The following is a 27,362-nucleotide window of genomic DNA, read 5'->3' as shown; positions in this document are numbered from 1 at the left end:
TGTTGGCCAGGTAGGCTGCAAAAGTGTGTGTGTGTGTGTGTGTGTGTGTGTGTGTGTGTGTGTGTGATTGACCCCTTAGTTTGGTTTTGCAACAAGTAGATAGTCAGCTGGTCATTTGGCTGGTCAGCTTCCAAAGGCTTTTTGAAATTGTACTGGGAGCAGATAGTGCTGTTCTTCATACAAAAGTCTGAATGGATCTCTGTATGAGTTTAAAAGTATTTACCTGAAAAGAAGCATGAGTGAACCTAGGAAACTGCGGAAATTGTTGTGACGGTTAATGTGGCTGTCTTCTTCTAATTTGATATTCCCAAAAACCTGAAGACACAGAGAAGTGAAAACTTAGTGTAGCAGGCTTGATCATGCAACAAATCCCAGCCAGACAACTATGAGGACTGTGTGAACTGTACAGAGTCCCAATCACTTCTTTCTCTCCCACCTCCACAGTACGATGATACCAGGGCAAAGGAAATAGTTGTGGCTGGAGTGTGAACAGGAGACAGGGTGTATGTTTTTTTCAGACTTGAAGGCAGTATGAAAGAGGGGTCACTGCTCAGGGGTGTACACTCATCTCACTTTTGCTTCTGGTAAACAGGTTTAGCAGGTTGTGCATCAAAATGCTGCAAATTCCGTTTGACCAGGGGAAAGAGTGGAACAAAAGAAATACGTGTGAATTCCGTGGGAAGTACCGTATTTCTTTGATTGTAAGACGCCATCGATTGTAAGACGCACACTAATTTCAGTACCACCAACAGAAAAAAAACCCTAAGACACACCCGTGATTCTAAGACGCACCCCGTTTTTAGAGATGTTTATATGGGGAAAAAAGTATGTCTTAGAATTGAAGAAATACGGTACATCCATTTTAAACTCTCAACTCTGTTGTCCGTCTCCAGCGTCTGCTCCAGGCAAGTTGATCACGCCAGGTACCATGATCCATCTCATGAAAATTAGATGAATTCTCCACTCCTTTAAAAAAAAATTAGTTTCAAAGATCACCTCCCCCATTTGGTCAGTATGGTGAACACCAGGCTGAACAACTCAGGTGCAGACTAGATCTTACACTGGGCCTCCATGCAATGAAGCACCAACAGAGCCTCCTGTGTTACAGAGTATGCTTGGGAAGGAGTGGTTGTCATCAGGGAACAGAAGACAGTGCTAGTCTTCTCCTGCCAGTTGCTTTTCTTCTGACTCCACACTGCCACAAGGAGCTTTTCCTTTCCTGCTGTTCCACTACATAACCTCTGTGGTATTGTGGAACAGCGCAAATGCGTAAGAGGAAATCATGCTTTCTTTTGTTTTTAATTAAATGCTGCATTTTCCCTGCTCGGAAAAAAAAAAAACTTGCTGAAAGCAGTAGTTACGGGAATTCTTAACACACAATGGTCAATTTATGCATTTTAACAGAACCTGCACTAGTAATAATATTTTAGCTCAACATCTTATCACTGTGTGCTAAAGAAAAGGATCCATCCAATTCATGCAACCAGATCAATTCTTGGTAGGGTTAATTCTCCATGAAGAAGAACGTCGTTGCGGGAACTAGAGTCTAGCAATCTGTAGTTTGGAATATCATCATATTAAATTATTTGAACCCCTGATGCTTATTATGATGCTTATATTACAAATAGCAGCTCATTAACAGTGTGTTCCGTCCTCAAGTTTCACCAACGTTTGCCTAGTTCCTTTACCTGCCAGAAGTAAGCATTTCTAGACTTTGCTTACCTGCATCCCAATTATTGCGTAAATGAAAAAGAGCATCGCAATCAGGAGACAAACATACGGAAGGGCCTGAAAGGTGAAAACAAGGCAGGAATCGGTTTTATTATATGCACAGTATTTATGTACTTAAAATACTTAAAAGCTGCCTTGACGCTGAGATGGCCAAGGTAACCAATACAAAAAAGCAGACGTTTTTGTCTTCCCATTAAATACGGTGGTTTGGCTCACTTGGTTGCCTGGAGCTGCTAGAATATTGTATGCCAAGTACTGGAAAGCCAACAACTAATGAATAGTTAAATAAACTACATGGGCAGAATCGAACAGGGCGCTTTCTCCCCTGCCAATTCTCTTAGGCTGTGCCAATTCCATTGCCCCCACTTCTTGCATAACGGTGATTTAGCACTTCTAGGGGAAACCAAAATGAGCAAAAACCCTTGTTTCTGGAAGGAGGCAGGTCAGTGGAGTTTGTACAGGGGAGCTCCGCCAGCCTTCCTCCTTCCAGAAACAAGCGTTTCTATTTCTTTGGGGGCTGCTTCTAGGAAGCGCTAAATATCTCTTGTGTAAGCGGTGTAAATCGGCGAGGCAGAAAGGAATCGGCGAGGGCATAAGTGCCCTATTGGATTCTGCCCTGTGATTATGCAATAATGTAAAAAAACAAAGACAAAAAACCTTCTGGTCCCTTCCACCAGTCTTATACTTCTTTCACGCCATGTTTTTAAACTATAATCTGCATAACAACAGGATATGTTTGCTGCATGGAAGAGCGAAATCTCATGACCTGGTTAGACATCTCATGTCTAACCAGGTCAGAGGCTTTAATGTCCCAGGTACTACAGCGGCTTGGACTGGGAGTACTTTCTTCTCATTTTTGCTTGGCCCTGTATTTTTGGGAGGTTGGTGTACTTCTGCGTATAACTGGAACTTGGGGGTCCTTTTCTTTGATTGACATGAGTCCTCCTTTATTATTCGACATGCCTTCGCAATATCCAAATCAGTTGTTATGTGCTGTGTCAAGTTCACCTTCCACGCGGTCTCCCCTTTCAGTGTGGTTACGGCCTTTCGCCTTCGCTTGTAGAGTTGTTAAGTGCCCTTTAAGGCCTTCCAGCCTTAGCATAATTTCATTTTGCTCTACTAGTGGGAGTGCAGAGAAAGAGCCCAATAACATTTTTTCTTCTTCGATTAGGGCAGTCTTATCTCCTGGGTTTAATGTTTGAGAGAAAGAATATGGTAAAGAAGCACTATTGCCATTAGTGGACACGACTAGGGATTAATCCTTTGGCTTATTTATTTATTTATTACATTTTTATACCGCCCAATAGCCGAAACTCTCTGGGCGGTTCACATCATGGACTACTGCTGAACATCAAGTGGAGTGGTAAGGTCTCCACAGCCCTGTAGTCATGTGAGAGTAAGGGGACCAGGCACAGGGGTGTGTGATCCTAAGTGAAAACTGCATCCCTTCTGGTTTACTTAACACAGGTCAGGCACAATTAAAGCCTCCTTACAAGTAGGACAGCTGGCCACACATCTTTTGAAGCTGGTTGCCTCTCCCCCTCTCAGTAATGATCCACATAGGACACCTGAAGGCACGGAGGCCTTGTTACGCCTGTCCTGCTTGTGCACTTCCCATAGGCATCCTTGGCAAACTGGCCTTTGTGAGAAACAGGATGCTGAAAGACAGGCCTTTGGACTGATCCAGCAGAGCTCTTCTTGAGCTTTCCCACAGTAGGCCTCCCATGGATTGCTCAGACAACATGAGAAACTTGAAGATATCATTCTTTTTGTGGGAGTTAGAGCTACAATTGCAGTACTGCCAGTATGGGCACAATTCTCCCATATTCATCCTATCAGTTGTGGTGGGACTAGTAGCAACTGGAGTAGGATTCGCTCCCCATCTCCTCAAACCTGTGCTTTATGGATGACTGACACTACAATTTAGAGCACCGAACACCTGCTAAGCTTTGTGGGGAAGTGCACTGAGAACGTGTACGACATGTTCAAATTGTTTATTGTCCCAAGCTGTTCACTAATCTCGGGCGGAAGACAGAAGGTCTACCATTACCTTGAATGACTGCACAAATGTCCACAGAAGAATTCGAATGGTATAACCTTGGCGAAGCAGTTTGATGAGACGGGCAGCCCGGAACAATTTCAGAAAGCTCATGTTGAAGCCGCTGGTATATACCAGCTTTAAAAAAAAATACGTGAGAGAGAGAGAGAGATCAAACAAATAAATGAAAAGCAAGAAAGAGCCATCACACCTATCCCTGTGCCTTGAACTCCCTCAAAGGAGGGCCAATGGAAATGAGTTTCACCTTGCTATCCGTCAAGATAATTTCTGTAATGCTGCCAATCACAGTGATGAAATCAAAGATGTTCCAGGTGTCACGGAAATAATTCTGTGGGAAGATGGGGAGAGGGGGAAGAAGAGTGTAACTGCAATGATTAAACCACAATGTGAACATCCTCTTTAAAAATTCTGCAACCAGCCATGCTATATCCAAGTGTCCAATTCATTATTGCTCGATTAGATTTATAGCCCCACTGTGATAGTTGAATTGTGCTCATAGCAAGTAAGCCCTTGTGGCAGTTAGTGGCTGCCTCCAGGGAAGGCCTGGTTATCACCTACTGCTCCTACTTAAGGAATTGATGACAAACCAGGGATTTTTATCCATGTCTCATAGAGCAAAGTGTAACGCTCTATACATCTGACCACATACTGTTGCATTAATAAAACACTTTTAGCATTGTTTTGAGAAAATGGGTCATCCAAGGACAGAATTAGGAATGCCAACAGCAATTAATCAAGGGCAAATTTGTCTATGTGTATGTCTGTTCATCCACCCATCTCCATTTTTTCAATATTATACCTTCGGGAAGGATTCCAGCGGCTCAACACATTTTGGGGCTTCTTACGCTATCCAGGGAACCAAGCAAACATCACACTTGTTATACCTTTCTTCCAAACTACTGAGAGATGAACATTGGAGAACTGATACTGGGGTAGATAAAGAACTGGTCTAATTAAGTAAGGCATTCTTAGTAGGTGCAACTCGATTGCCCAGAATGAACACATTAATGTCCAATTCTAAATGTTGTGTAACTCACCAGAAAACCAAAAGCTATAATTTTCAGGACACATTCCAATGAGAAAACCATGGTAAAAGCAATGTTCAGGTACTTCAGAGCCAGTTCATATGTGTAGGGAGCAGAATAGTACTGCCAAAAAAGAAAAGAAAAGGGGTCACAATATCCTGGATCCTACTTGTACTAATATAGCAACCCTAGATGTCGGCCATCCACTGTAAGATTTGTATTTTTTCATTGGTAATATGGATGGTAAATCCAATTAACAACTTTTAAAAAAAACCTTCCAAGCATCCTGGAAAAAAACAAGTTATTACCAGTATTTCTAATTTGGAGTAACAATATCCACACTAGACATAAATGGTTTTATAGGGCATTTGTATCCCATTCATCATCATCTTCGTTTTTTAATTCGCTATAGAGTTGTACGGGACAGTGGTTCTGAGCACAAAGAGTTGCAATTGAGAAAAGCCAATGAAAGGAACAGTCACAACATACTGGTAGCATAGAAGGAAAATAGCTGCTACGCCCATAAGCATAGAACAGATGTAAATATTTGGGGGGTGGGGAGGGATTATGAAAGCACCTAAAGTCCATGATGTGTGATAACCCCAAGCGTCCCCCACCCCTGCCCCCAGGTATGCTCTTATCTCAACTTCCTAAACAGACTGGCAAACAGCAAGAATTTTAGGGAGATATTTCACACATTACTTGGCAGCAAACCCAGGTCTACCACCAATTCTACACTCGACACAGTGCCACAGTCATTTATGTCTCTCTGTCAAGTTCACCTGTATGGTACACATTTGTAAATGCGTTTTGGTCACATTCACATGCCACATATTTAAGTGTACATATGAACACTGAAATCACTTTACGTGCACATCTAAAAAGTAATGCACGAAGTGGCCTTCAGTTCCCATGTAACGAAGGGCCATAACTCAGTGGTAGAGCATATGCTTTGATTGTAAACCATTCTCCTGGCTCTCCAGTTGAAAATGCTCCCAGTATTTATAGCTTATATAAGACCAATAGCTTATTGGTCTTATATAAGTAGCTTATATAGCTTATATAAGACCAATAAAAACAAGAGAGTTGATGCCTGCAGGCTTACATGACCTGGTTAGCAATTCATGGGTTGTTTAACCTATAAACTGCTGAAATATAGTGGGAGAGAGCAGACATCCTGCCTCTGGTGCCTTCGTTGCTTCCACTTTCAGTTAATAGCCAATGATCGCCCTATTTGTAGGTTGTTAGCATGATGTCCAAACCCAGATATTCTGGGTTGTTTAGGGGTTAAAAAACCCAGAGTTAACCCAACGACAAGTAGTGGGCGTTAACTCTGGGTTGTTTAACTTCTAAACAGCCCCAGTGTCCAGGTTCAGACATCACACTAGCAAACTATAAACAGGGCAATAGTAGATTCTAATAGAAAGTGGAACAGACAGGTGTGCCAGAGGCACTGTGCTCAATTGCTCCTGCTCGTCCCCGGCAACTCGTTGAAATAACCTGTGGGTTGTCGTGATGTGTGAAGCTGGCCAATGTAAAAACAACAACAACAACACGAAAGGTAAAAGCGATGAGGAGAGGAGACTGGGAGGGAGATGAAAACAACGTTCCTAATTCCTAAAGCTGCCTGCAGAAGGTCTCGGCATGTTTCAAAACTAACTGTTGAATTGAGCCAGATCAATGCAATTGCCAAGAAACCCTTCAGTGTCACCCCAGGTTTTACCTCACCTTCATCATTAGCACCACAGTATTAAGTGCTATCATGGCCATAATGGTGTATTCAAATGATGGGGAGACCACGAAGTGCCAGACCCGGTACTGGAATGTGTGTCGGTTTTGAGGCATGTAGCGGGTGAGGGGTTTGGCACTGATAGCAAAGTCAATGCACGCTCTCTGGAAGAAGAGGGGGAGAAAAATCCAGTTTGTCAATTGAAATGCAGGTTGTGAACATTATTGCCAACAGTATATTGCCTATATAGTGCACTAAGCGCTTTACAAAGAGGTAGAACAACGTCCGTGTCTAATTGGCTCCTGCTGTAATTATGCATCTAGCAAGCCTGCAGAAGGGACCATGTGAATCCAGAGGTTGGAAAAGATTTGGAAGAATCTGTTTGGCCCCCATTCAACAAATAACAAAATCATTTTTCCCTCCCAGCCTCTCTTATTTGCATGTATTACCTCATTCTTCTCGAGGCTGCACTCCTCCATCATTTTGTCTCCCTGCTCCTGGAAAGTGATGATGATGAGAGCCACAAAGATGTTAACGAAGAAAAAAGGGAAGACTACAAAATACACCACATAAAAAATGGACATCTCCATGCGGTTGCTACGGCTGGGGCCACGGTCTTCCTCGGTCACATCCACTGAATGCTGCAGAACCCTGAGGACATAGTAAGTGAGTGAGTGAGTGAGAGAGGGCCCGTTCAGAAGACACCTCAAACCATGGCTTTAACCACGGCGGTTAAGCCAGAAAGCCATTGGTCGAAACACGTTTGGTATCAGTTTTTAAATGTTATACTTTTGCTTTATTCACCCTGGTTAAAGCCATGGTTTAAGGCGTCTTCTGGACGGGGCCAGAGAGATCACGAATGGTCACATGCTAATGACACACCCATCCTCTGTGCTTATGCAACTGAGCTTTACCAGAAGAATATTGTGTTATAAATGCATGTCTAACAGCTAAACTACACATCCATTGTGATCAGCTGAAACGTTTCTTCAACTACAACATCCCAGGTATGGGAATCATATGTTGCAACGTATCCCTCCCCCCACCCCCATCACTGCATATAGAAAATGAGCAATGGGATGGAGAAGAATTCTACCTTAACTCCCCAATGTGACAATTTTTAAGTGCAGGGAGATGGTGTTGTCACTGTTGTGTTTTGTATTTGTATCTTGTGTTGTGTTTGTGTGTATGTGAAGATTCAAATATCTTACTCCTCTCACAGCAGTCTGAAGTGGTGTTGGCTGCATTCGGACAACACAACAGTCAATAATCAACTCCACGGTTGATTATTGAGGGGTGCTCCCCACACAACATGATTATAATCAACCATGGTGTGGATTAAGGCCAGCATCGAGTTGACTAGTAGTCAATGGGTTGTTTGATTAACACATTCCCCGCCCTCTCTCCCCCCTCAGTCCTCCCGCTACTATCCCATCAGCCATTGTGAGTTCTGCCAGCTGGACTAGAGCGACAGCCGCCGCTTTTGTCAGTCTCGCCAGGGGACTCTGCATAGCGTTAGTTATTTCCGGTAGTTATTTTGGCTGAATAACCAATTGTGGTGTGAAAAAGTCCCAATAGATGACACAATTACCAACCGCTGAGTATTTAACCCACTGTTGACTATTTAACCTACCATTGGTTATTGTGTTGTTCGAACCCAGTCATAGTCTAGGAAAAGCACTATGAAATTCCGCTGCATGCATAGATTGGTTTTCAACTTAGTAATTTAAAGAGAGAACAGCCCACTGGGGTAAGATGCGACAGCCCACCATGGGTTAAATAGGCTGATGTGTGCAAAAAGGCATATGCAGCTGCCATTCTGAATACGCAACCTCCACTTAGGGGTTATGCTGTGCAAGCCCAGTGAGCATGAGTCATATGAGGGTTAAACAACCCTCACATAGCCCATGGTTGTTTAATCCATGCACCAGGTTCACATGACATGACAACCCCCCAGAAGGGGTTGGATATACCATGTCGTTCCATGGCATGTTGTCCAAACACAGTCTCTGTAGATCTGTGGTGGATGCTTTTCAGTTTGTCTACACTCATCTGAACTTAACAGCATATGAAGTACCCTGCTTCCAATAATAGCCAACCAGACACCTCAGGGAAGACTTCAAACGGGGTTTTCTTTCCCTGCCTAGAGAAAGCCCATCAGGTGATACTGGGAGACATACAGGTCTTGCAGGTCTGCAGAATGAGAAGGCCACTTGACCATTCCTGTGTCATGATCAAAATCAATAAATGCAACTCCCTTTAGGAGCAGAGTTTAATAACTTGTGCTTTTTTTGCCACTAAAACATAAATGTACCAGGGATTCCCCCCTTACTACAGAAATAGTTGAAAGCTGAGCTACAAGAGGAATACTCACTGTGGCCAACCTTCTCCAGTGGAGACCGTGAAGAGCGTAAGCAAAGCCCAAATGATATTGTCATAGTGGAATTCATGGCGCTTCCATTCTCGGCATTTCACTTCCATCTTGTTTTTCTCGTGGTCCACATAGTTGCCTCTGAAAGATTGGGAGAGACTGTTAGCCTCCAGATCAGGGTGGGCAACCATTTTTCTACCAAGGGCCACATTCCTTTGTGAATAACGTGTCAGGGGCCACGTGTCGATGGCAGTTGGGGTTGAAGCAGGACCACAGTCAAATTTGGGTGGTTTACCCCTTTTCTCTTTCTGCCAACCTCTCCATCTTCTTCCTCTCCATCTTCCTTCCCATCCAGTGAGCTAGTTCCCATGCAGAGGTCTCAACTGATTGCATGCAAAGAGCCTCTGAAATTGGCCCAAAGACCACAGGTGGCCCTAAGGATGCAGGTGGCCTAGCCCTGCACTAGATACTCTATCAGGATGAAAGAGGAAGGAAGACGTCTCAGGAAATAAGATTTTAGGACAGCAGGGAATTATTAGAGCCGAGAGGGAGCACAGGCCGTGGGTTCTAAATCCTACCCCTGTGTGTGTGTGTGGGGGGGGGGGAACCGGAGCACATGGGATGAGAGACTATACAGGGATCCAAACAGCAGGCACATGGAGGGCTCAGCTCCTCTCAACTGTATGTGCCTTTTCTGGATACATTGGGACACTAGCTGCCCTTCTTTCTCCATTTGCAATTGCCTCCATCAGGAATGGCATTTCCTGTTCAAAAATGGCCATTGCGCTACCGTTGTACCCATACAAATTTGTGAGCACAGAACTGCAGGTTTAAGAAGAAATGGAATGGAAGAGCAAGGTTAGATAAAGAAATCTGAAATGGATGGGTCAAGAAGCCTCTTCCCATATCTGAAAACAAGGATTTATGTCCATGCTTCCCTTGAGAGCTTTGGATATTATTCTCTCTCATTATGAACTTGTGTGGTTGATTACCTATCAGTTGGGAAACGAAACAGGGCCAACCAAACATTAGATTGTGGTTTCTACATCCTCGGGAAACTCACTGGGTATGCAGCAGTATTCACATTTGTAAATGAGAAGAAAAAGATTTTCTTTTAAAAACAAACAGCCTGACAAGGACCTGTGAGCTTCTAGAATGTACGAAATATTCAGCGGAAGATGGTAGGATGCAATGCGGGCTTCTCTAGCTCTTTGCACGACGTTCTGGAGGAGATTGCACAGAAAATGGTTTATTAGCAGGCATAGCTAGAGGCACTGTGCCACTATACTTACATGCAGTCCTTCTGTGTATCCTTCGAACTGTCTGTACAGTAGAAGAATTTGCCCTTGAAGAGTTGGACTGCGATAACAGCAAAGATGAACATGAAGAGCTTGTAGACAATGAGTATGTTGAAGACATTTTTCAGTGATGTCACGACGCAGTCAAAGACTGCCTGAGGTGGGAGGCAAACCCAGAAAATGTGATTCATCAAAGGTAAACAACAATGCTTTTTGTCAAACGGGACATAAAGAGCATCAAAAATATCATTAACCAAGGCATTTCCCTCACCACATTGGATTGTTTATATTATTTGGCATTCTTCACAGCCACGAGTGCTTCCCCATGTACTCTTTGACACATGTTACTGCAATGTCATGTTCTACACGGGAGGTAAAGATTAATCTGGCTCTCTAGACATTGAATGCTGGGGGCCTATTCATGTACTCCAGGCCACCGCTCTGGGAATCACTTCCTCTTCTGCTTCACATGTGCAACGCACGCGTGCGTGTGAAGACGTGGGTGGGTAGAGAAGCGAGAGGGTGGCACAGGAAGAGAAAGAGCTAAGCAATCCTGCAGTGCTGCAAACCTCTTTCGACTTTGGCCACCATCAGGTGTGGTGCCCTGATTTTGTGATTCATAGGAAAAAGAGTTCCCCAGCCCTGCCTGAACTGCAGGGAAGGATTTGACCAACAGCCGCAGTTCCAGCATGAATATGAAGTCCACAATCAGTATAGGGTGATCAGATGCAAAGGGAAGACACTGCTCCTCTGCCTCTAATAGCTCTTTTGAGTAGGCATCAGCCTTCTGTCTTTGCATGACAAAGGGCATAGCACTAAACCTCATACATAGATAACAGCCATTTTCTCTTCTCAGGTCATTCTTGGAATTGTTGTTTTGTGATGGCAGGATGTGTGTGTGTGGGTGGGGGGGTAGAGATCTGTAACATCTTCACCAGACTCCCAGGTTTTTTGTGGGGAGAGGCCATGCAGTTAAACTGATATAAAACCCAAAGAACTTAGTGGTCTAGATATGTCCAAACCGTATCAACCAATTCTCAACTATTAGAACAACAAGTTTCCTGTTTTCCATTTCAAGATCCCTTAAACAAGACAGCAACTACCAATATCACGACTGCCGTTCATTGCTCCTGTTCTGAATAAAGTGAGTGTTAATGAGGATTGTCATTGCCTGAAATGGAAGCAGCAATACCTTGAGTTTGGGTAACCGCTTGATGGTCTTCAAAGGCCTCAACACCCGTAGAACACGAAGAGACTTGATAGTTTTAATGTCCCGGCCTTTATTGGTCCTGTACAGTTGCAGGGAGAAACAACCCACCCAAAACAACAAGACAAAAGGAAGAGAACAAAATGAACCTCCGAAACACAAGTTGAACTCACTGTGCATATGCTGAAAAACCTGGGCCAAATTTAAGTTTTGTTGGTGTGGTTTTTTTTTTTGGGGGGGGGGAGTCATATTTATAATATTGCACTAATCAGTTGTCTTTTAAAAAATGTTACCTTCTGGGAACACTCTCCACATAGACTTCTCCACTGAGGGACCACTGCACATTGCAGAAGTTTCTGGAGCGCACTCCAGGATTCACGCAGTCCAGGCACGTCCCTAACTAGTCCTGTTGGGCTTTACCACATCCTCAGGCTAATTAGAAGTTTGCCTCAGAACACTCCCAGAATTCCCTTACTCACTGAAGAGGAAGCTTGTGATTGGTGGACAGGCTGTCATGTGGGGAAGCTTGTCCACCATGACTGATGTTCTCATTGTGGAACCCGGTTTGAAAACCACTGCACTATGGGCAGTGAATAAGTCATAATATAGCGGGAACAGATGCTAAAACTAAAATGATGGAATCCACGGTCATAAGAATCAGGCAGCTTGAGAGCATTAAAAACACATACCCAACCACCAAAAAAACCAACAACCAAAACCCTGCAGTAACAGCTCTACGGTATTCCCTTATCGCTTGACTTGACTCCTGATTTCAAATCCGATTATTGTGAGAATGGGTGAGATAACAAGGTTAAAACAGGTGATCTGACAGTCTTGCTGAGTTGGACCATCTGTCGCAAAGGCATCATGCCACTGTGCTCTGTGTATCGTATGCGCACATGCCTGGTAAGTCTGAGCAATCATCACGTTCTGTCTTTTCAGTGTCTTTCATCAAATGGCGCTAACAAAACATCCCTTTCCCTGGTATGCGTTAAGACACAGTTTTACCAATGCAATAGCCTATAATTATAATGCATAAATAGCCACCTCTTCCTTATATAGAGTGCTATATGATCATGTGGAACCATCCACTTCACTGGATTCTGACATCGCTGAATTCTAAGAATCTTCCACCCAGGCTAGAAAGACAAAATTGAGCTCATTTCTAGTCCATCTCCGGACACTAAATAACAGCTTGGATCTCAAGATGAGGAAGTTCATGGAAGAGAAGTTTCATGTCCTCTCCTCCCCACAGTAGCCCCATCCACACTATTGAGGAGGGCCCCCAACCCCCTGGAAATGTTTTTCAGATGACTTCAGGGCATGGAGGGGATGGGAAATATTTTCTTCCATTAACTTCCTTGTGAAGACAATCCTTTGCATGTTTAGACAGAAACATGTCTGATTGGGGGATGCTGGGAGTTTTAGGACTCTTTTGTGTCTAAACATGCAAAGGATTGCACTCTAAATTAACTTACTTTAGGAAGACTATGTAGAGCTTATTTGTGGTTTCCTGAATTTTTAAAAACAAACAAACAGCCCTCTTTCCTTAGACCAGGGAGGGGATCTACACGTCATACTGAAGGCGCTTGCGTGCGCCTCCAGTGCGCCCCCAAAACGTTTGTGTAGATCCTGCCCCAGACTTGCGGATTTGAGACGGGGAGGAAAAGGATGGCGCCCATCCAGGGCAAGTTTACACACACACACACACACACACTGGAACCGGCTCTAGCTGAGAGTATTGAGGGCAGCAGAAAGGCAGGAGGAGAACGGAGAAGAGGAGAGGGAGGAGGTGAGGAGCCCGCGCACAACGAAGTTATTTCCTTCGCACTGCGTGGGGGAGAGCAGGGCGCTGCCGCCTCACACGCCGCCACTTACTGCTGAACGGCCAGTGCCGGGTTCTGCGCCTCTAAGGTCTGTTCCTCAGCAGCAGGCAGCGGCAGAGCGACACCACCCCACCCCTTGGAGCGTGTGTATGTGTGTGCACGCCCTCCTGTCGGAGCAACCCGGGTGGCTCTTTCGCCAGCAGCAGGAGGCCAGCGGGGAGGTAGGCAGCAGCGGCGGCAAGGACGCCGCCGGATTCCCCAGCCGCCTCCTCCTCTGCCTCTTCCTCCGTCTCTTCCGGCAGGATCTACACAATTGTTTTGGGGGCGCACTGGAGGCGCACGCAAGCGCCTTCAGTACAACGTGTAGATTTGCTCCAGAGTTTTCAAACAAATTGTTCTCAGCAGGTCTGGGGTTCCTTGGAAGGTTATCAGGGATTCCTCAATGAGAAGATCAGCAGTGGAGCAGAATTTTCACCCAAACCAGCTTGTCTTCCAGCAGTAATGATCTTCTCTCGCAATGTGCAGCAGCCCTAGGGATGTGTTGGGTGTGCTCATGAATAGCACAAAACCATCCATTTCCTCCTATTCCTTGGCATAGTGAAAATTCTTATCGATATTATGGATGATATCTACAATATTCTTTCATTCATATATCAACAATAAAGCAAATTAATATTTTGATGGAAGACTACAAATAAGGATTTTACATACATATGTACATAAACACACACACACACACAAACACAGTTTGCTCAACTGGCGACTAACCTTGCATTTATATAGCCACATTTTACTTGAGATAATTTGGGACTGCAAATTACACAGGGCAGCACGTAGAATATTAAAGCACGACCATTTCCAGAAGGTACTGCCATGGTTCAGGCCACAGCTCCTTCAGCGGCTGTAACCCTTAACCTGGGAGAGGTACTGTGTGCAGACTGGGAATTCTCTTGGGTGCTCCATGCAAAAGGAGACGGGTGGCGCTACTGTAGCACTGGGCCTTTCTCCATCTTAAGCCCCTGGCAAATGTTAGACCTTGCCACCTTCTCAATATTGCAGAAGATAACACTAAAGAACACAGGAAGAGCCATGCTGGATCAGACCGAGGGTCCATCTAGCCCAGTGGCCAACCAGCTGTTGACCAGGGACTCACAAGCAGGAAACGGTGCAACAGCACCCTCCTACCCTTGTTCCCCAGCAACTTACTGCCTCTGATACAAATACATTTATTTATTTATTTATTTTTATACATGCGTCCTATCGCTCAAAGCTGGGAAAGGTCATATCTCAGTGGTACATAGGAAACTATGATTGGTCCATCTAGCCCAGTATTGTTGATACTGACTAGCAGCGGCTCCCCAGACATCCAGGCTGGAGTTTTTCCTACCCTTTCTGGAGCTGCTGGGGATCAAACCTTCTGCAGGCAAAGCAGATGCTCTACCACTGAGCCACAGCCCCTCCCCAAGCACATGTTTGCAAATAAAAGCCCCAGTATCTCTAAGTAGGAGAGCCATGTGACCTACTTTGCAGAAGACCGCCCCCTTTTTGAAGGCAACTTCTATTTTTTGATCATTTGGGTCTGTTGACTTTTTGAATTCTACCTAAATGCCTACAGGGAAGGCAAAGCACCTGTACTCTGGTCCATCAAGGATGATAATTTGCACAGGAAGAGGTTTTGCCCTTGCAGGTGAGGCAATTATCACACCATGGTATCCAACACTATCCAACACACGTGCCTGCATGTGTCAGCCCCATGTCCCCCACCCCCCATTCCCCTTCCCACTCTCTGTTGCCCATCTGATTAGGCTGTGCTCATTTAGCAAAACACTTAAGCTAACCAGAACATTATGGTGACAAATTAAAATTCAGAACTAACAGAGAGAATCCTGATGTCATAAAGAGGGACCAGAGCCTTGTATTTTTGAACTAGGTTGAAGCTAATAAAACAAAGCTTTTGAGCCCTATGAAAAAACCAAGCCCTTGTCAAGTATCCTTGAAAATCTCTAGTGAGGCATTTCAAGACAAAGGATTAAGCACTCCTTTTGTAAGGGTTAAAACAATAGGAAGCACAACAACAGTTCTAACTATTAGCCAAAGGGGGGGATCTAATTAAAATTTGCTCAACAAGCGCCACATTCAAAGCTCTTGAACAAACATCAAATATACCTTGACTATTGGTCCAGGATTAGAAGTGCTGCGTTTGTAGATTTTATAAACTTTATGCTTTAAATAATTGCCATTCCTGGCTCTCATGATGGTTGATCTGGTAGATATCCCTGACTTCAATATGTACAAATGTATTTTCTGTATGTATATGTTTTCTTGTTTATTCGTTCAGTCGCTTCCGACTCTTCGTGACTTCATGGACCAGCCCACGCCAGAGCTTTCTGTCGGCTGTCGCCACCCCCAGCTTCCCCAAGGTCAAGTCTGTCACCTCCAGAATATCATCCCTCCATCTTGCCCTTGGTCGGCCCCTCTTCCACTTTCCCTAGCATCAGCGTCTTCTCCAGGGTGTCCTGTCTTCTCATTATGTGGCCAAAGTATATGTACACGGAGTTTAATACTCCTATACAAAAAAGCATATATAGTCTTTCAATTTTTAGTCTGTTTCATTGGGAGAGTAACAGCACTATCCTATGCATGTTTACTCAGAAGTAAGTCCTACTGAATTCAATGGGGCTTACTCACTGATATGTGTGTTTGGACTGCAGTCTAATTAAAGAAACCATTAGTAAACTAAGGGGGATTCCACACGTCGTACTCAGGGCGCTTCCATGCGGCCCCAGTGCACCCCGAAAACGATTGTGTAACTCGCCTGTAAAAGAGCCGAGGAAGAAGCGTCCTTGCCGCCGCCGCTGCCACCCACCTCCCTCCTCGCCGGCCGGAGAAGAGAGCTCGGCAGAAGAAGGCGGGGTGGAGAGCTCCGCTCTCCACCCCGCCTTCTTCCGCCGAGCTCTCTTCGCCAGCCGGCGAGGAGGGAGGTGGGTGGCGGCAGTGGCAGCAAGGACGCCTCTTCCTCGTCTCTTTTACAGGCAAGCTACACGATCGTTTTCGGGGTGCACTGGGGCCGCATGGAAGCGGCCTCAGTACGACGTGTGGAAGTGCCTTCATTGTTTGTTGGAGGCCAAGCTGAATTGTTGAGTTTTTGTAGCTGAGGCTGTGAGTTAAGGACACACCTGGCTATTTTCTGATACTATATTGATTCTGATCTGCTAGTATAATGAGGTCTAAAAAGGAAAATCTTAAAGATGGGCTTCCCTTTTAATAAAACCTAATGGCTGGGACCCAAAGAACTACTTTAGCTGGGCATAAGGGTATATTTCAGAGCTATAAAAATAGTTAAGACCTTCAAAGAACTAACAGAATTGAAGCTCAGAAGAGGTTGGATTTATTTTATTTTTTTAAAAAAACTTCAAATTCACTTGCAGGAAAATGTAAACAATAGATATAAAAATTCCCAGGCACTTGCCATGCACTCACTAGGAGTACAGTATCAGCTGTCTTTTTTTCTATGAGCAACAGACCTGTGCAAGATCACTAACCACTTGTGAAAGTCCCCTCAGTTTCAAAATCAGTTTGCCATGTGGCATGGAGGATTGAGGACTGCTGTTGGAGAAGCTCAAGTCCTGCTGAGTTGAAGGGGGCTTATACCCAGGTAAGTGGATATAGGAATGAGCCCTGGTTGATTTAACATCAAGTTACGTAAGAATGATTATGCTGGATAAGCACATTGGGTATCCTATAACCATGAGGCCTATACACACAAAACCACATTATCTGTGACAAAACCCTACTTCTGATATAAATCCAAAGTGTTGCCTAGAGCATCTGGTCAGTTAGCACCTGAAGAGTGCCACTTGAAAAGTTTTATCTAGCTTTATCTCACTTTTTTGTACTCCAAAATACAAACGAAACCTTAATGCCTTTTCTTGAATTGGCTGCCTGGTTCCAACTACCTTGGGCTTTTGAAATGTAAGTTGCAGTTGTTAAGAAGGTGGGTCCAGCCACTAGGCAATTTTCTATTTGCTGTCTAGACCAATGACATCAGAAATGGAGGCTATCATGTCATTGGATAGACCAGCCATCATTCTCTGCTAAGGGGGCTGAGATCCCTATTAAAATAAAGACTCAGTCTTTCTAAAGCTTCCCATCTATGGAATCCAGATGCTCTCTCTCTCTCTCTCTCTCTCTCTCTCTCTCACACACACACACACACCATCCTTTCTGCAATAAACTTGACATATGCTCTAGGACTCAAGACCCCACTCAAGTAGGTAATGTGACTAAATGAATTAGACTGACTTTTTAAAATTTTTATTTGCAATTCTGTGTATGTATGTGATTGTTGCCTTCCCTGCCACCACCCCATTTCCCTTTCCCTCCAAATAAATTCTTGTTTATATTGGACATTTGGCTGTGTTGTTTTAAAAAGGGATTTCTCACTGAAGTCTTCCCCACATAGAAGACCACATGGTTACAAAGCTACTGCTTGTGCTTTGAGATTTTTAAAAGGATTCTGTTTCTGGGCTTTGGGAGGGGAAGTCCAAAGTACCTTTCTCTTTTCTTTTTCCCTAGAAGCAGGGCCGGTGCTACCATAGAGGCCATTCAGGCGGCCGCCTAGAGTGCCAAGCTAAGAGGGGCGCCAGGCACAGCGCAGCACTCACGCGTGTTGGCTGTGAGCCGCCCAACCCGAGGATTTAGCTGGGCCTGGGCGGGTGAGATGGCACCCCGCGCCCGCTCAGCCGAAGCGAAGCCAGGGACGCTGGGGTGGGGGTGGGGAGGCTCCACGTTCGGACTTCCGGAACACGCCCGGAAGAGAGAGAGAGAGAATGTATGGGTGCATGGGGTCTTTGAGTGAATGCATGTGTTCGTGCGTGTGTTTGTTTGGAGTGAGTGATGCTGAGTGTGCACGCGCGTGTGTGTGAGTTGGGGGGGATGATTTGGAGGTGATATTCCTATTAAATAATGCATTTTAGACCCATAGACGTTCCTTTCCAATTTGTTTGCTATAATTGGCATGAAGTATTTCTTGCACTTTAAAATAAATTTAGCAGTTTCAAGTTTTTTGCTTCTTATTTTTTCCAGGAAACATCTGTCCTTAAAAATCAAAGTTGGCATTTTGGTGTGTGTGTGTGTGTGTGTGTGTGTGTGTGTGAAAGTAGCTCACCTTGCCTAGGGCGCAAAATAGTCTGGCACCGGCCCTACCTAGAGGGAAAAAGAGGTCCTTGGCAAAAGGGATCGGACAAACTCCCCAAGCATCTCGACAGGCTAGCGGGTGTCAGGAGGTTTGTCCTGACTGCTAGTAGCCTATCAGAAGTTCTTTTCCTGGGGAGCCCACCAGGAGGAAAAGTTATCCTCCCTCCCAGTCTCGTCACATTATCTGACCAGGGTCTTTTGTACACGGGGTACCCTTTGTACATAGGAGCTGTTTATGCATAGGACATGCATAGGAGCTGTTTATCCAGAAGTGGCTCCTGCACATGCAAAGAATGGTGAAGTCAGCATGGGAACCAGCACTATGGCAGTTGGGAAGAAGCTTTTATAAAGAGATGCTTAACTTCAAACAACAATAACACCCTTTCTCCTGGTGTTTTTGTTATACTTTTAAGACTGCATTCCTGAGTGGTAACCGCTAGTTTCAAATCTAACACTGTATAATGTCTTATTAGAATTAGAATTAATACTGTTTTTCTATTGTGCATTACTTTTGTGCCAGATGTCACCTGCTGCGTTTTTGCTCCGTCACCTCAGCTTTCAAGGTTTATTTATTTATTTGTTGCATTTCTATACTGCCCAATAGCCGAAACTCTCTGGTCGGTTCACATCATGGACTACTGCTGAACATCAAGTGGAGTAGTAAGGTCTCCACAGCCCTGTAGTCATGTGAGAGTAAGGGGACCAGGCACAGGGGTGTGTGATCCTAAGTGAAAACTGCATCCCTTCTGGTTTACTTAACACAGGTCAGGCACAATTAAAGCCTCCTTACAAGTAGGACAGCTGGCCACACATCTTTTGAAGCTGGTTGCCTCTCCCCCTCTCAGTAATGATCCACATAGGACACCTGAAAGCACGGAGGCCTTGTTACGCCTGTCCTGCTTGTGCACTTCCCATAGGCATCCTTGGCAAACTGGCCTTTGTGAGAAACAGGATGCTGAAAGACAGGCCTTTGGACTGATCCAGCAGAGCTCTTCTTGAGCTTTCCCACAGTAGGCCTCCCATGGATTGCTCAGACAACATGAGAAACTTGAAGAGATCATTCTTTTTGTGGGAGTTAGAGCCACAATTGCAGTACTGCCAGTATGGGCACAGTTCTCCCATATTCATCCTATCAGTTGGGGGTGGGACTAGTAGCAACTGGAATAGGATTCATTCCCCATCTCCTCAAACCTGTGCAGTATTTGCAACTTTCTGCCGTTTGCTTTGGACTTCACATTGGAATGTTTGCATCCTTTCTAATGTTCATCATCGCATTCTTCACCTCCCCTACTCCAGGTCATCCATCAGCATGCTAAAGAGGACAGGAACCATGGGAAACCTTGCTGCTTCACCAACTGTCCACTCTCAGAAATTATCCTTTCACCTAACCTACATCTTGTTTTCCGGCAGGCAAGCTGCCATTCACTCCTTCCTCCAACCTCCTGTCCCAGGACTAATTAAAAAAACCAAACACCTTCATTGACCAAAGGATTGCTGAAAAACTGAACATACAATCAGTGGAGACACAATCCATGGAGAATTCCCCTACGCAAGGTGCCTTCGAAATGGAGGCTGTTTCAAAAGGGAAGTTCCCAGTTCATGCCAGTAGTCTTGCAAAACTCCCCGGCATTTCAGTTGGGATTGCAGAGGAGACCTTCCTGGATTGTAGCCGGTAAACACATGGAGCCCCCTTAAGGCAATGGCTCTCTGTGAATCACTTCTGCACATGTGATAAGACAAAGGCATGGTGATGCAGGGGGCTGAAGCAACCAGGAGGGAAGGAAGGATAGATGAGGCATCTGAATGGCACGGCAAGACCCCAGAAAGTGTTGGACTTTGCGGGGACAGCTCTATTTGGAGGCTGCTTTGGTCAGCAAAACCTCTTGTGCCAGCACTAGACAAGGCCTGCCATCTTTAATTGGTACATTAATCAACTAAAGCATTAGATGATTAATCAGTGGGGTCAGTTACTTGTTGAGGGCAGATTTTAACAAACAGGGCTGGGAATTAAAGGCACACCTGCTGAGTCTTTTTAAAGCTTACTTCAGTGCCAGTTGTGTCAGAGAAGAAAAATACCAAAACAAAACAGCTCTTTCCTTCTAATAAGCACTAGTAGCTTAAAATAAAAATCATAAGCCTCACATTTCCTTCAATGGGAAGTTATGGACTCCTCACTTTCTGGGGCAGTGAAAAGTCCAGAGGAAGAGCTACATGTATTTGGTTCTTTGGTACGAGAGAGGACATTGGAGGTTTATGTAATATTTTGTTTTGTTTAGAAATATACAAATAGAATATAATGGAAACAAACTGATTCTTAAACAAGGCAGCAGTGATCCAACATCAAATCCCCACAGAGCAACTGTTCCAGCCACCTCTCATCTCTCACTGTCTGGATTTCTCTGTCGCTGCTCAAATTCAAATTGCAAGTGCTTCTAAATTGTCTCTCTCTGGGCCAAAATACAAATAGTGTTAGCGGGGGGGGGCACATGGGGGCTGATAGTTATTGGAATCACAGGAGGCAAGGAGAGGAAATTTAACCCATTCCTCTCCTGAGGAAATCCTGAGGAAAATCCCTTAGTTGAAGTGGGTGCCACCTGAAGTTTGGCCCTACTCTTGCCTCTACATTCTGACAATGTTACTTTCCTTTATTTATTTATTTAGTCACCCACTGAGTGGGTCAAGTAAAACCATATTAATCAAAACATCTGAACTCAAAGTGTGAAAAATGCACCTATTGTGAAGTTTCCTGCGTGGGAGCGTGTGTGCGCGCGCACACACACACAACACACACACACTATATCTATCATCTATATCTACCTATCTATGCAATTTTATTTAAATGTATTCAATTAATTAAATGGTTAAAAGGCAATAAGTCAACTAAATCTTACATTAGAACATAAGAAGAGCCATACTGGATTGTATGGATTTCTAACAAAGGAAAATGTAGTTTTTATGGGAAATTTGTTCCATTGTCTAGCTTGTCTCACATTTACACTGTTTCTCAGAAGATGTGACCTAAAAAGTACCTCCCTGCAATTTCATTCCATTGTTTAGGGCAAATGAGAACAAAAACGTTCTGTCTTCTTATGACAGCTTTGAACAATGTTGGAAGGTATTGGGGAAAAGGGTGTGTGTGTGGGGGGGGCACAGATTACAATCTTTGCTCCAGATTTTGCCGAGTTCAGATCTGCTGGGGGGCAGAGTGGAGAGGCGAGGGTGGGATATGCTCTCCTTAAGTTTTAGTTCAGTCACAGAGCTACTCTGAAGGCTAACAAATCTAATGAGTCGTGATTAACTTGATTTGGAGAAGGAACACTGAATTTTTGCCATTTGCTCTTGAACACATCCAAGACAAGGTTATGGTTTGGCAGCCAAGAGAGGCATTTCCCCTTTCCAGCTGCCAACGCGGGCTGTGAAGCTTTGCGACCTGGCACTACTGGAAGCAGCTGAGGGGGAGGGAGACCCCCCACATCTGGGAGCCACCACCTGCCTGGGCTACTGCTCAGTGCTGAACACCGCCTCTGGCCCTGGGTGCTTGCAGCAGGGCAGGATCTACACTATTCATTACACCGTTGTTTAAGTGCATTGCTGCGTCCTCCCTTGCTACGTTACAAAATGCAACTTGAGCCCAGTCAATCGAAATACCTTTTCTTCTATCGTTTTACCCCGGCACACTCTTCTTTAGAACGTTCTTCATTATGCTCATACCGGCTCTGAAGTAACCCTCCTTCTTCCGGTGACTCTGAGCTAGACCTGCCGGGATAAGCCGGCAGGGAGGTGGGGCGACGCGTAGGGACGAGGGAAGCCCTGCAGCGTCTTAAAGGGGCCACGTGCGCCCCGAAAGATAAGCGGTTTTTTAAAAAAATTAAGCCTCTGTCCCCTCTTTCACCGCCCTCCCTCCCCCTCCCCCTCCCCCTCGTCGCGTTGTGCCAGCTCTCCCTCCCCTAGAAAAGCCCTCACTTGTCCTAATCAGGAAGCAAAGACGAGGGTCACGAGACACGACTTTGAAAGACGGCATTGAATACAACGAAAGGTTGGGGCACATTGTTAGTTTTAAAACGATTTTAACAGAAAGTGGAACGGTTTTAAAAGTCAGAAGAAACGTAACAACAACAGCATCACGTGACTGCTGACGTCATCTCTGCCAACTTGTTACGTTTCATCTAGACAAGTGTAGACGGGCTGCAGGTTTTATAGGGGAAAGCACGGAATCATGATTGGAATCATGCCCTCCTCTTTGCTCCCTCAGCCCACCAATGGAACCTGAAATGGCACCTCATGAGTAAGAGGAGCTCATGTCTAGCAAGCTCAAGGTTAGATTACTGTGGTCTTGGCAATTTGCCTTCCCCACAGATGGGGAACCTCTGGACTATGAGCCCATTCGGCCTGCCAGCTTGGCTCATTTGGTCTGCAGGGCCTTGGATAAGGCCTCTCTCCCCTCCCCGAAGCCCCTCCCCCCCCAAATCCTGCCCATTCAAGGGGCTGCTGAAGAGGATTTGGCACAGGGGGAATTCTGTGTACAGTGAAGTCATCCTCACCAAGGCGCCAGTGGGAGGAGCACTCTTCCATCTGGCTCCTCAGTCAGGGGGGCTTCTCTGCGTGCCGGATTTCCCCAGAAAGCCAGCATGCATCAAAGCTGGGCTCCTGGCTTAAACACCCACTGGTGATTCAGGTGGGCACAAAATGGCATCAGGGGGCCTGGCCTGGCCTCGCCCACTGGCCTCGCTTGCCCACAGAGGTCATCTGCGCCCTGCCCCAAACCAGTTCCCCACTTCTGCTTTGCAACGTAAGAGAAATAAAAACAAAATTGTGTAAATTTTCAGGAACTTAGCTCTAAAATAATTAGTCAGACAGAAATTGCCATATTATATATAACAGAATTATTATTATTATTATTATTATTATTATTATTATTGGTATTATTTCTTCTGCAAAGACTTGAAATGAGACCATCCAACCAGTCCACTTCAATCCGATCATTTTATACAATAGGCATGTCAGTAAATAAAGATTCAAATATTATAATACATCTGTACCCACAGGGGCGAAGTTATTCCTTACACGGGCCCTCTTGTACCTCCTTTCCAGTACAGCATGGTGACCAGCAGCAGGAAATGGGCACTTTGAGAAGTCTTAAAAGGACCATAGGAGGTATAAGACCTTAATACACAGCTCAGCTGCACAGTTGATGTAGACTAAACAATGCTCTAGCACTAGCAGACTGTGGGTTTTGATTGGCTTTTTACTGCACAGAACACTTCATAATTATATTGACCCAGAAAGCACATATTAGAATCTGAACCCTCTCAGAGTAGCAGTTTCATTGTACCTTCCGACAGCAGGGGAACAAGGCACATTTCTCAAATGAGTCTATGTGAATTGACAGTAATGCGACAGACAGTTAAGCAAACTAGGTTCTTCCACTCAAGCCCTATTTCCCTCATTTGTATCCCCGAAAGAGAAACAAAAAGGATAATTACCCCAAAGCATTCCTGTGGGTAAAGGCCCAGATGTACAGTCACAAAGGCAGATCGATAGACAGATGGAAAGAAAACAGAAAAGAACAGGAAATGGGCCATCAGCGGAGAGCAAAGGAACAAGGAGAAGACTGCTGGAGGAAGATTTGCATCTGAGAAGAGCAAGAATCCCGTCTCACAGCCCAGATAGCCTGACATCCCACTCACTTTTCTGTCCCAGTGCCCACTTGCTTCTCTCACCCTGATCCCATCTACTAATGGCCAATTCATTATATATATACTATTTCAGTGTACACCTAACAGTGTGAAGTGTTTGCAAACACCTGTACTGTACCTGTACATTCATCAGGAAGGTGTGACTGGCTGCCATTCCCCTATTTTTAAAGCAAGCAGCTATTTGGGACTGCTAAGGAGTAAAAACAAACAAAGCAGCTGCAGGAGATCCTAGTCATGGACCTTCCTAATTGTGCCTTGTTTGGCCCCCCAAGTCCAATGTGACATAGCCTTCATGTGTGCTTCCAGGCGAATGATTATTTGGGGCATGCTGAGATATCCTGCCCCTGAATACAAGTAAGCCAAACTGAAACTGTGCTGCTCTCTGCACACACGTACAGCAGAGTCCAAACTCAGGATTGATGGTTAGGGTAAACACACATATGGAGCCCCTGGGTGCGTGGGGAGCAACTGTGGGGTGGTGGAATTTGTAGTGGAGAAGTAGCAGGTAGGGAAAGATTTTAAGCCTGAGCTCGGCAACCATTTTTCTGTTAAGGGTCATATTCCCTCTGGGCAATCTGCTGTCTTTTCTCTTTCTGCCACCCACTTTCTGCCATTCCTGCATTGAGCAGGGGGTTGGACTCAATGGCCTTGTAGGCCCCTTCCAACTCTGCTATTCTATGATTCTATGATTTTCTCTCTCTCCCTTTTTCTCCCTGTCCAGCGGGCTGCCATGGAAGGAACAGATAGGTCTTACCATGTACAGAGGCCTTTGAGAACTAGGCCAAGAGCCACATGAAATTAGGATGGGGGCTGCAAGAAATCAGGCTGGGGGCCACAGCTTGGTTTAAGCACACACACATCTGCTTATTTGCTTCAAATTGCCCCTCCCTGAAATGTCTTTCCTTTATCAACCAAACCAAAACCCAGCCCTCAAGGTTGTGTGTCATGGATTACAAGTACAGCGTAGTTAAGACAAACATTGACACTACAGACATATAAAGGGGTTGATTTTCCATGGCTTCCCCTCAAGGTATCCAGAGCACTGGGTTCCCGCAGGAGGGACTCTCACAAAATGTGATTCCTCAGGGCTTCTTGAAGGTAAGCCATGACATTTAAACATGTTTTGAGGTAGTTTAAATTTGTAGGATACACCAGAAAAAGTGATAAAATCAGGTTTTAGAGACTCAGATCTTACCTGCATGGCCAATGGAGCCAACATGGTGATTTTTAATTGATGGAACATAATTTAGAAGTACAATATGCATTTTAAACAATTCGATTGGGCAATGCTACGAGGGCAGTTTGCTTGTGTTGGGGTGAAGGGATACTGAGTGTCAGCCTGTGCTTGGTAGGATTGGGTGTGGGTGGTTGGATAAATAAAGGTGGGATAAAGGAATATGTGGGGTATGAGATATAAGTGCAAGTGGGGCTCAGCTTGCGCGTGTGAGGGCATTCTCTTCTTTTCTACTACTGCACATGTCTCAGGGCAGTCCTTTCCAATTTGGTGCCCTGAAGATGTTTGGATTTCAACTCCCATCTCCCCCTCCCCAGTTTCTCCACTGTCAATTTCATCATATTTAATCATTACAAACCTTTTCCCCCCCTATAGCCCTATGGCTAAATCCCAGGCAGGGAATGGAATCAGGGATGCTCACTTAGTTGACAATTCCTAGGCACCCATCCAGGGAATTGCTGAGCCAGAATGACACTGGCCACACGACCAAGAACTATGTGAGAACTATTTCAAAGGCGAGGGTCCAAACACAGAAGTACAAAGAGTGGGGAAACCATAAGAATCTGAAAATGCCTTTTTTGGATAAATACCATCGATCCAAACATAACATTTACACATCAGACGAATCTCTAGATCTCCCATTTCTAGACGTAATAGTATATAAACATCAGGCATTAATTAATATCAGAGGTTACTCCAAAACCACCGATAGAAATTCTCTATTACACTATACAAGTAATTGTTCTTCACCTCTAAAACAGAATTTATTTGTAGGACATTTTTTTAAAGACTTAAACGCAATTGCTCCCATCAATAAATATTGTTAATATTTATTGGCGAGAGACATCTGTCATTATACATCTGTCATTACTCAGCGGTTTCCCACAAGAGCTGCCTCCCAAGCAGATACATATAGTTGCAACATATTATTGCAGAACTAAGAGAGGCCTACACAGAATAAGATTTTTTGGGTCTTTCGAATATAATTCTATGTCCCCACAACAAAACACATTCTTTTTAAGCACTGGCACTTGGTTCAAGACATATCTGGAGGGGATCTACACGTCGTACTGAAGGCGCTTGCGTGAGCCTCCAGTGCGCCCCCAAAACGTTTGTGTAGATCCTGCCCTAAGAGACGGAGGAAGAGGCGGAGGAGGCGGCGGCTGGGGAATCCGGCCGTGTCCTTGCCGCTGCCGCTGCCGAGGCTGGTGGGGAGGTGGGCGGCGGCGGCAAGGACACGGCCGGATTCCCCAGCCGCCGCCGCCTCCTCCGCCTCTTCCTCCGTCTCTTAGGGCAGGATCTACACAAACGTTTTGGGGGCGCACTGTAGGCGCACACAAGCGCCTTCAGTACGACGTGTAGATCCCCTCCTGGTTGTCAAATACCATCTTGCATAGAGTATGGCTGCAGTTCTAGTACAAATAGATGTCCACATGGATATATTGCCATCTAGAGCTCATTGTGCATTTCAATTGTGGGCATTCTTCTTATCGCCATCGGGCATTAGAAGACAGACATTTTGAGCAACCGCAGAATGGCAAGGTGTACTACTTGAACCATTTTTCGAACTGTAATTCCTCCAGTGTAATTTATGTTATCCTGTGTCTGTGTAATTTGCTTTATATGGGACTCATTTAAGCCAGTAAGGAACACATGATTGTAATGTGGAAATCCAATAAGCCTCCTACCGAGACAAAATTATGTGGGGATCATGTCCCTTCTGTGTATAGATCACTATGTTTTCAATGGCAAACAATCTCAAATCATCCACAGAAAGCTTCTTATCCTAAATGGAGATGTTAAAGCAGCCTCCATATTTGTGGGGACGGGTGGTATTTTACTTTCATGTTCAGCAATCGTAATTATTTATCAGCGTGATTCAAAAGAACTTGTTGAAAAAGATTATTCAAAATGGGAATGTGCCAGATACTCATCAGGCCTTTTTGAATCACTGGTCCTTGATTACAATTTGTAACTTTCTATGTTTATA

General features: G+C 44.8%; 1 protein-coding gene across 1 annotated transcript in view; it reads right to left on the bottom strand.

Moving 5' to 3' along the window:
* CACNA1E (calcium voltage-gated channel subunit alpha1 E) overlaps nt 1-27,362 on the bottom strand; it is a 287,767-nt gene that overhangs the window by 34,961 nt on the left and 225,444 nt on the right. The window contains exons 26-35 of the mRNA XM_063134500.1: nt 11,406-11,502; nt 10,208-10,368; nt 8,919-9,056; nt 6,994-7,195; nt 6,544-6,708; nt 4,828-4,938; nt 4,035-4,118; nt 3,782-3,907; nt 1,723-1,788; nt 224-315 (exon numbers count right to left, since the gene is read on the bottom strand). Coding sequence (XP_062990570.1) covers nt 224-315; nt 1,723-1,788; nt 3,782-3,907; nt 4,035-4,118; nt 4,828-4,938; nt 6,544-6,708; nt 6,994-7,195; nt 8,919-9,056; nt 10,208-10,368; nt 11,406-11,502 — 1,242 coding nt within the window. The remainder of the gene's footprint in view (nt 1-223; nt 316-1,722; nt 1,789-3,781; nt 3,908-4,034; nt 4,119-4,827; nt 4,939-6,543; nt 6,709-6,993; nt 7,196-8,918; nt 9,057-10,207; nt 10,369-11,405; nt 11,503-27,362) is intronic.

This window comes from Elgaria multicarinata, chromosome 1 (assembly GCF_023053635.1).
Source record: "Elgaria multicarinata webbii isolate HBS135686 ecotype San Diego chromosome 1, rElgMul1.1.pri, whole genome shotgun sequence".
NCBI lineage: Eukaryota > Metazoa > Chordata > Lepidosauria > Squamata > Anguidae > Elgaria > Elgaria multicarinata.
The sequence above is the reverse complement of the archived record's forward strand: the minus strand, read 5'-3'. Positions and strand labels throughout refer to the sequence as shown.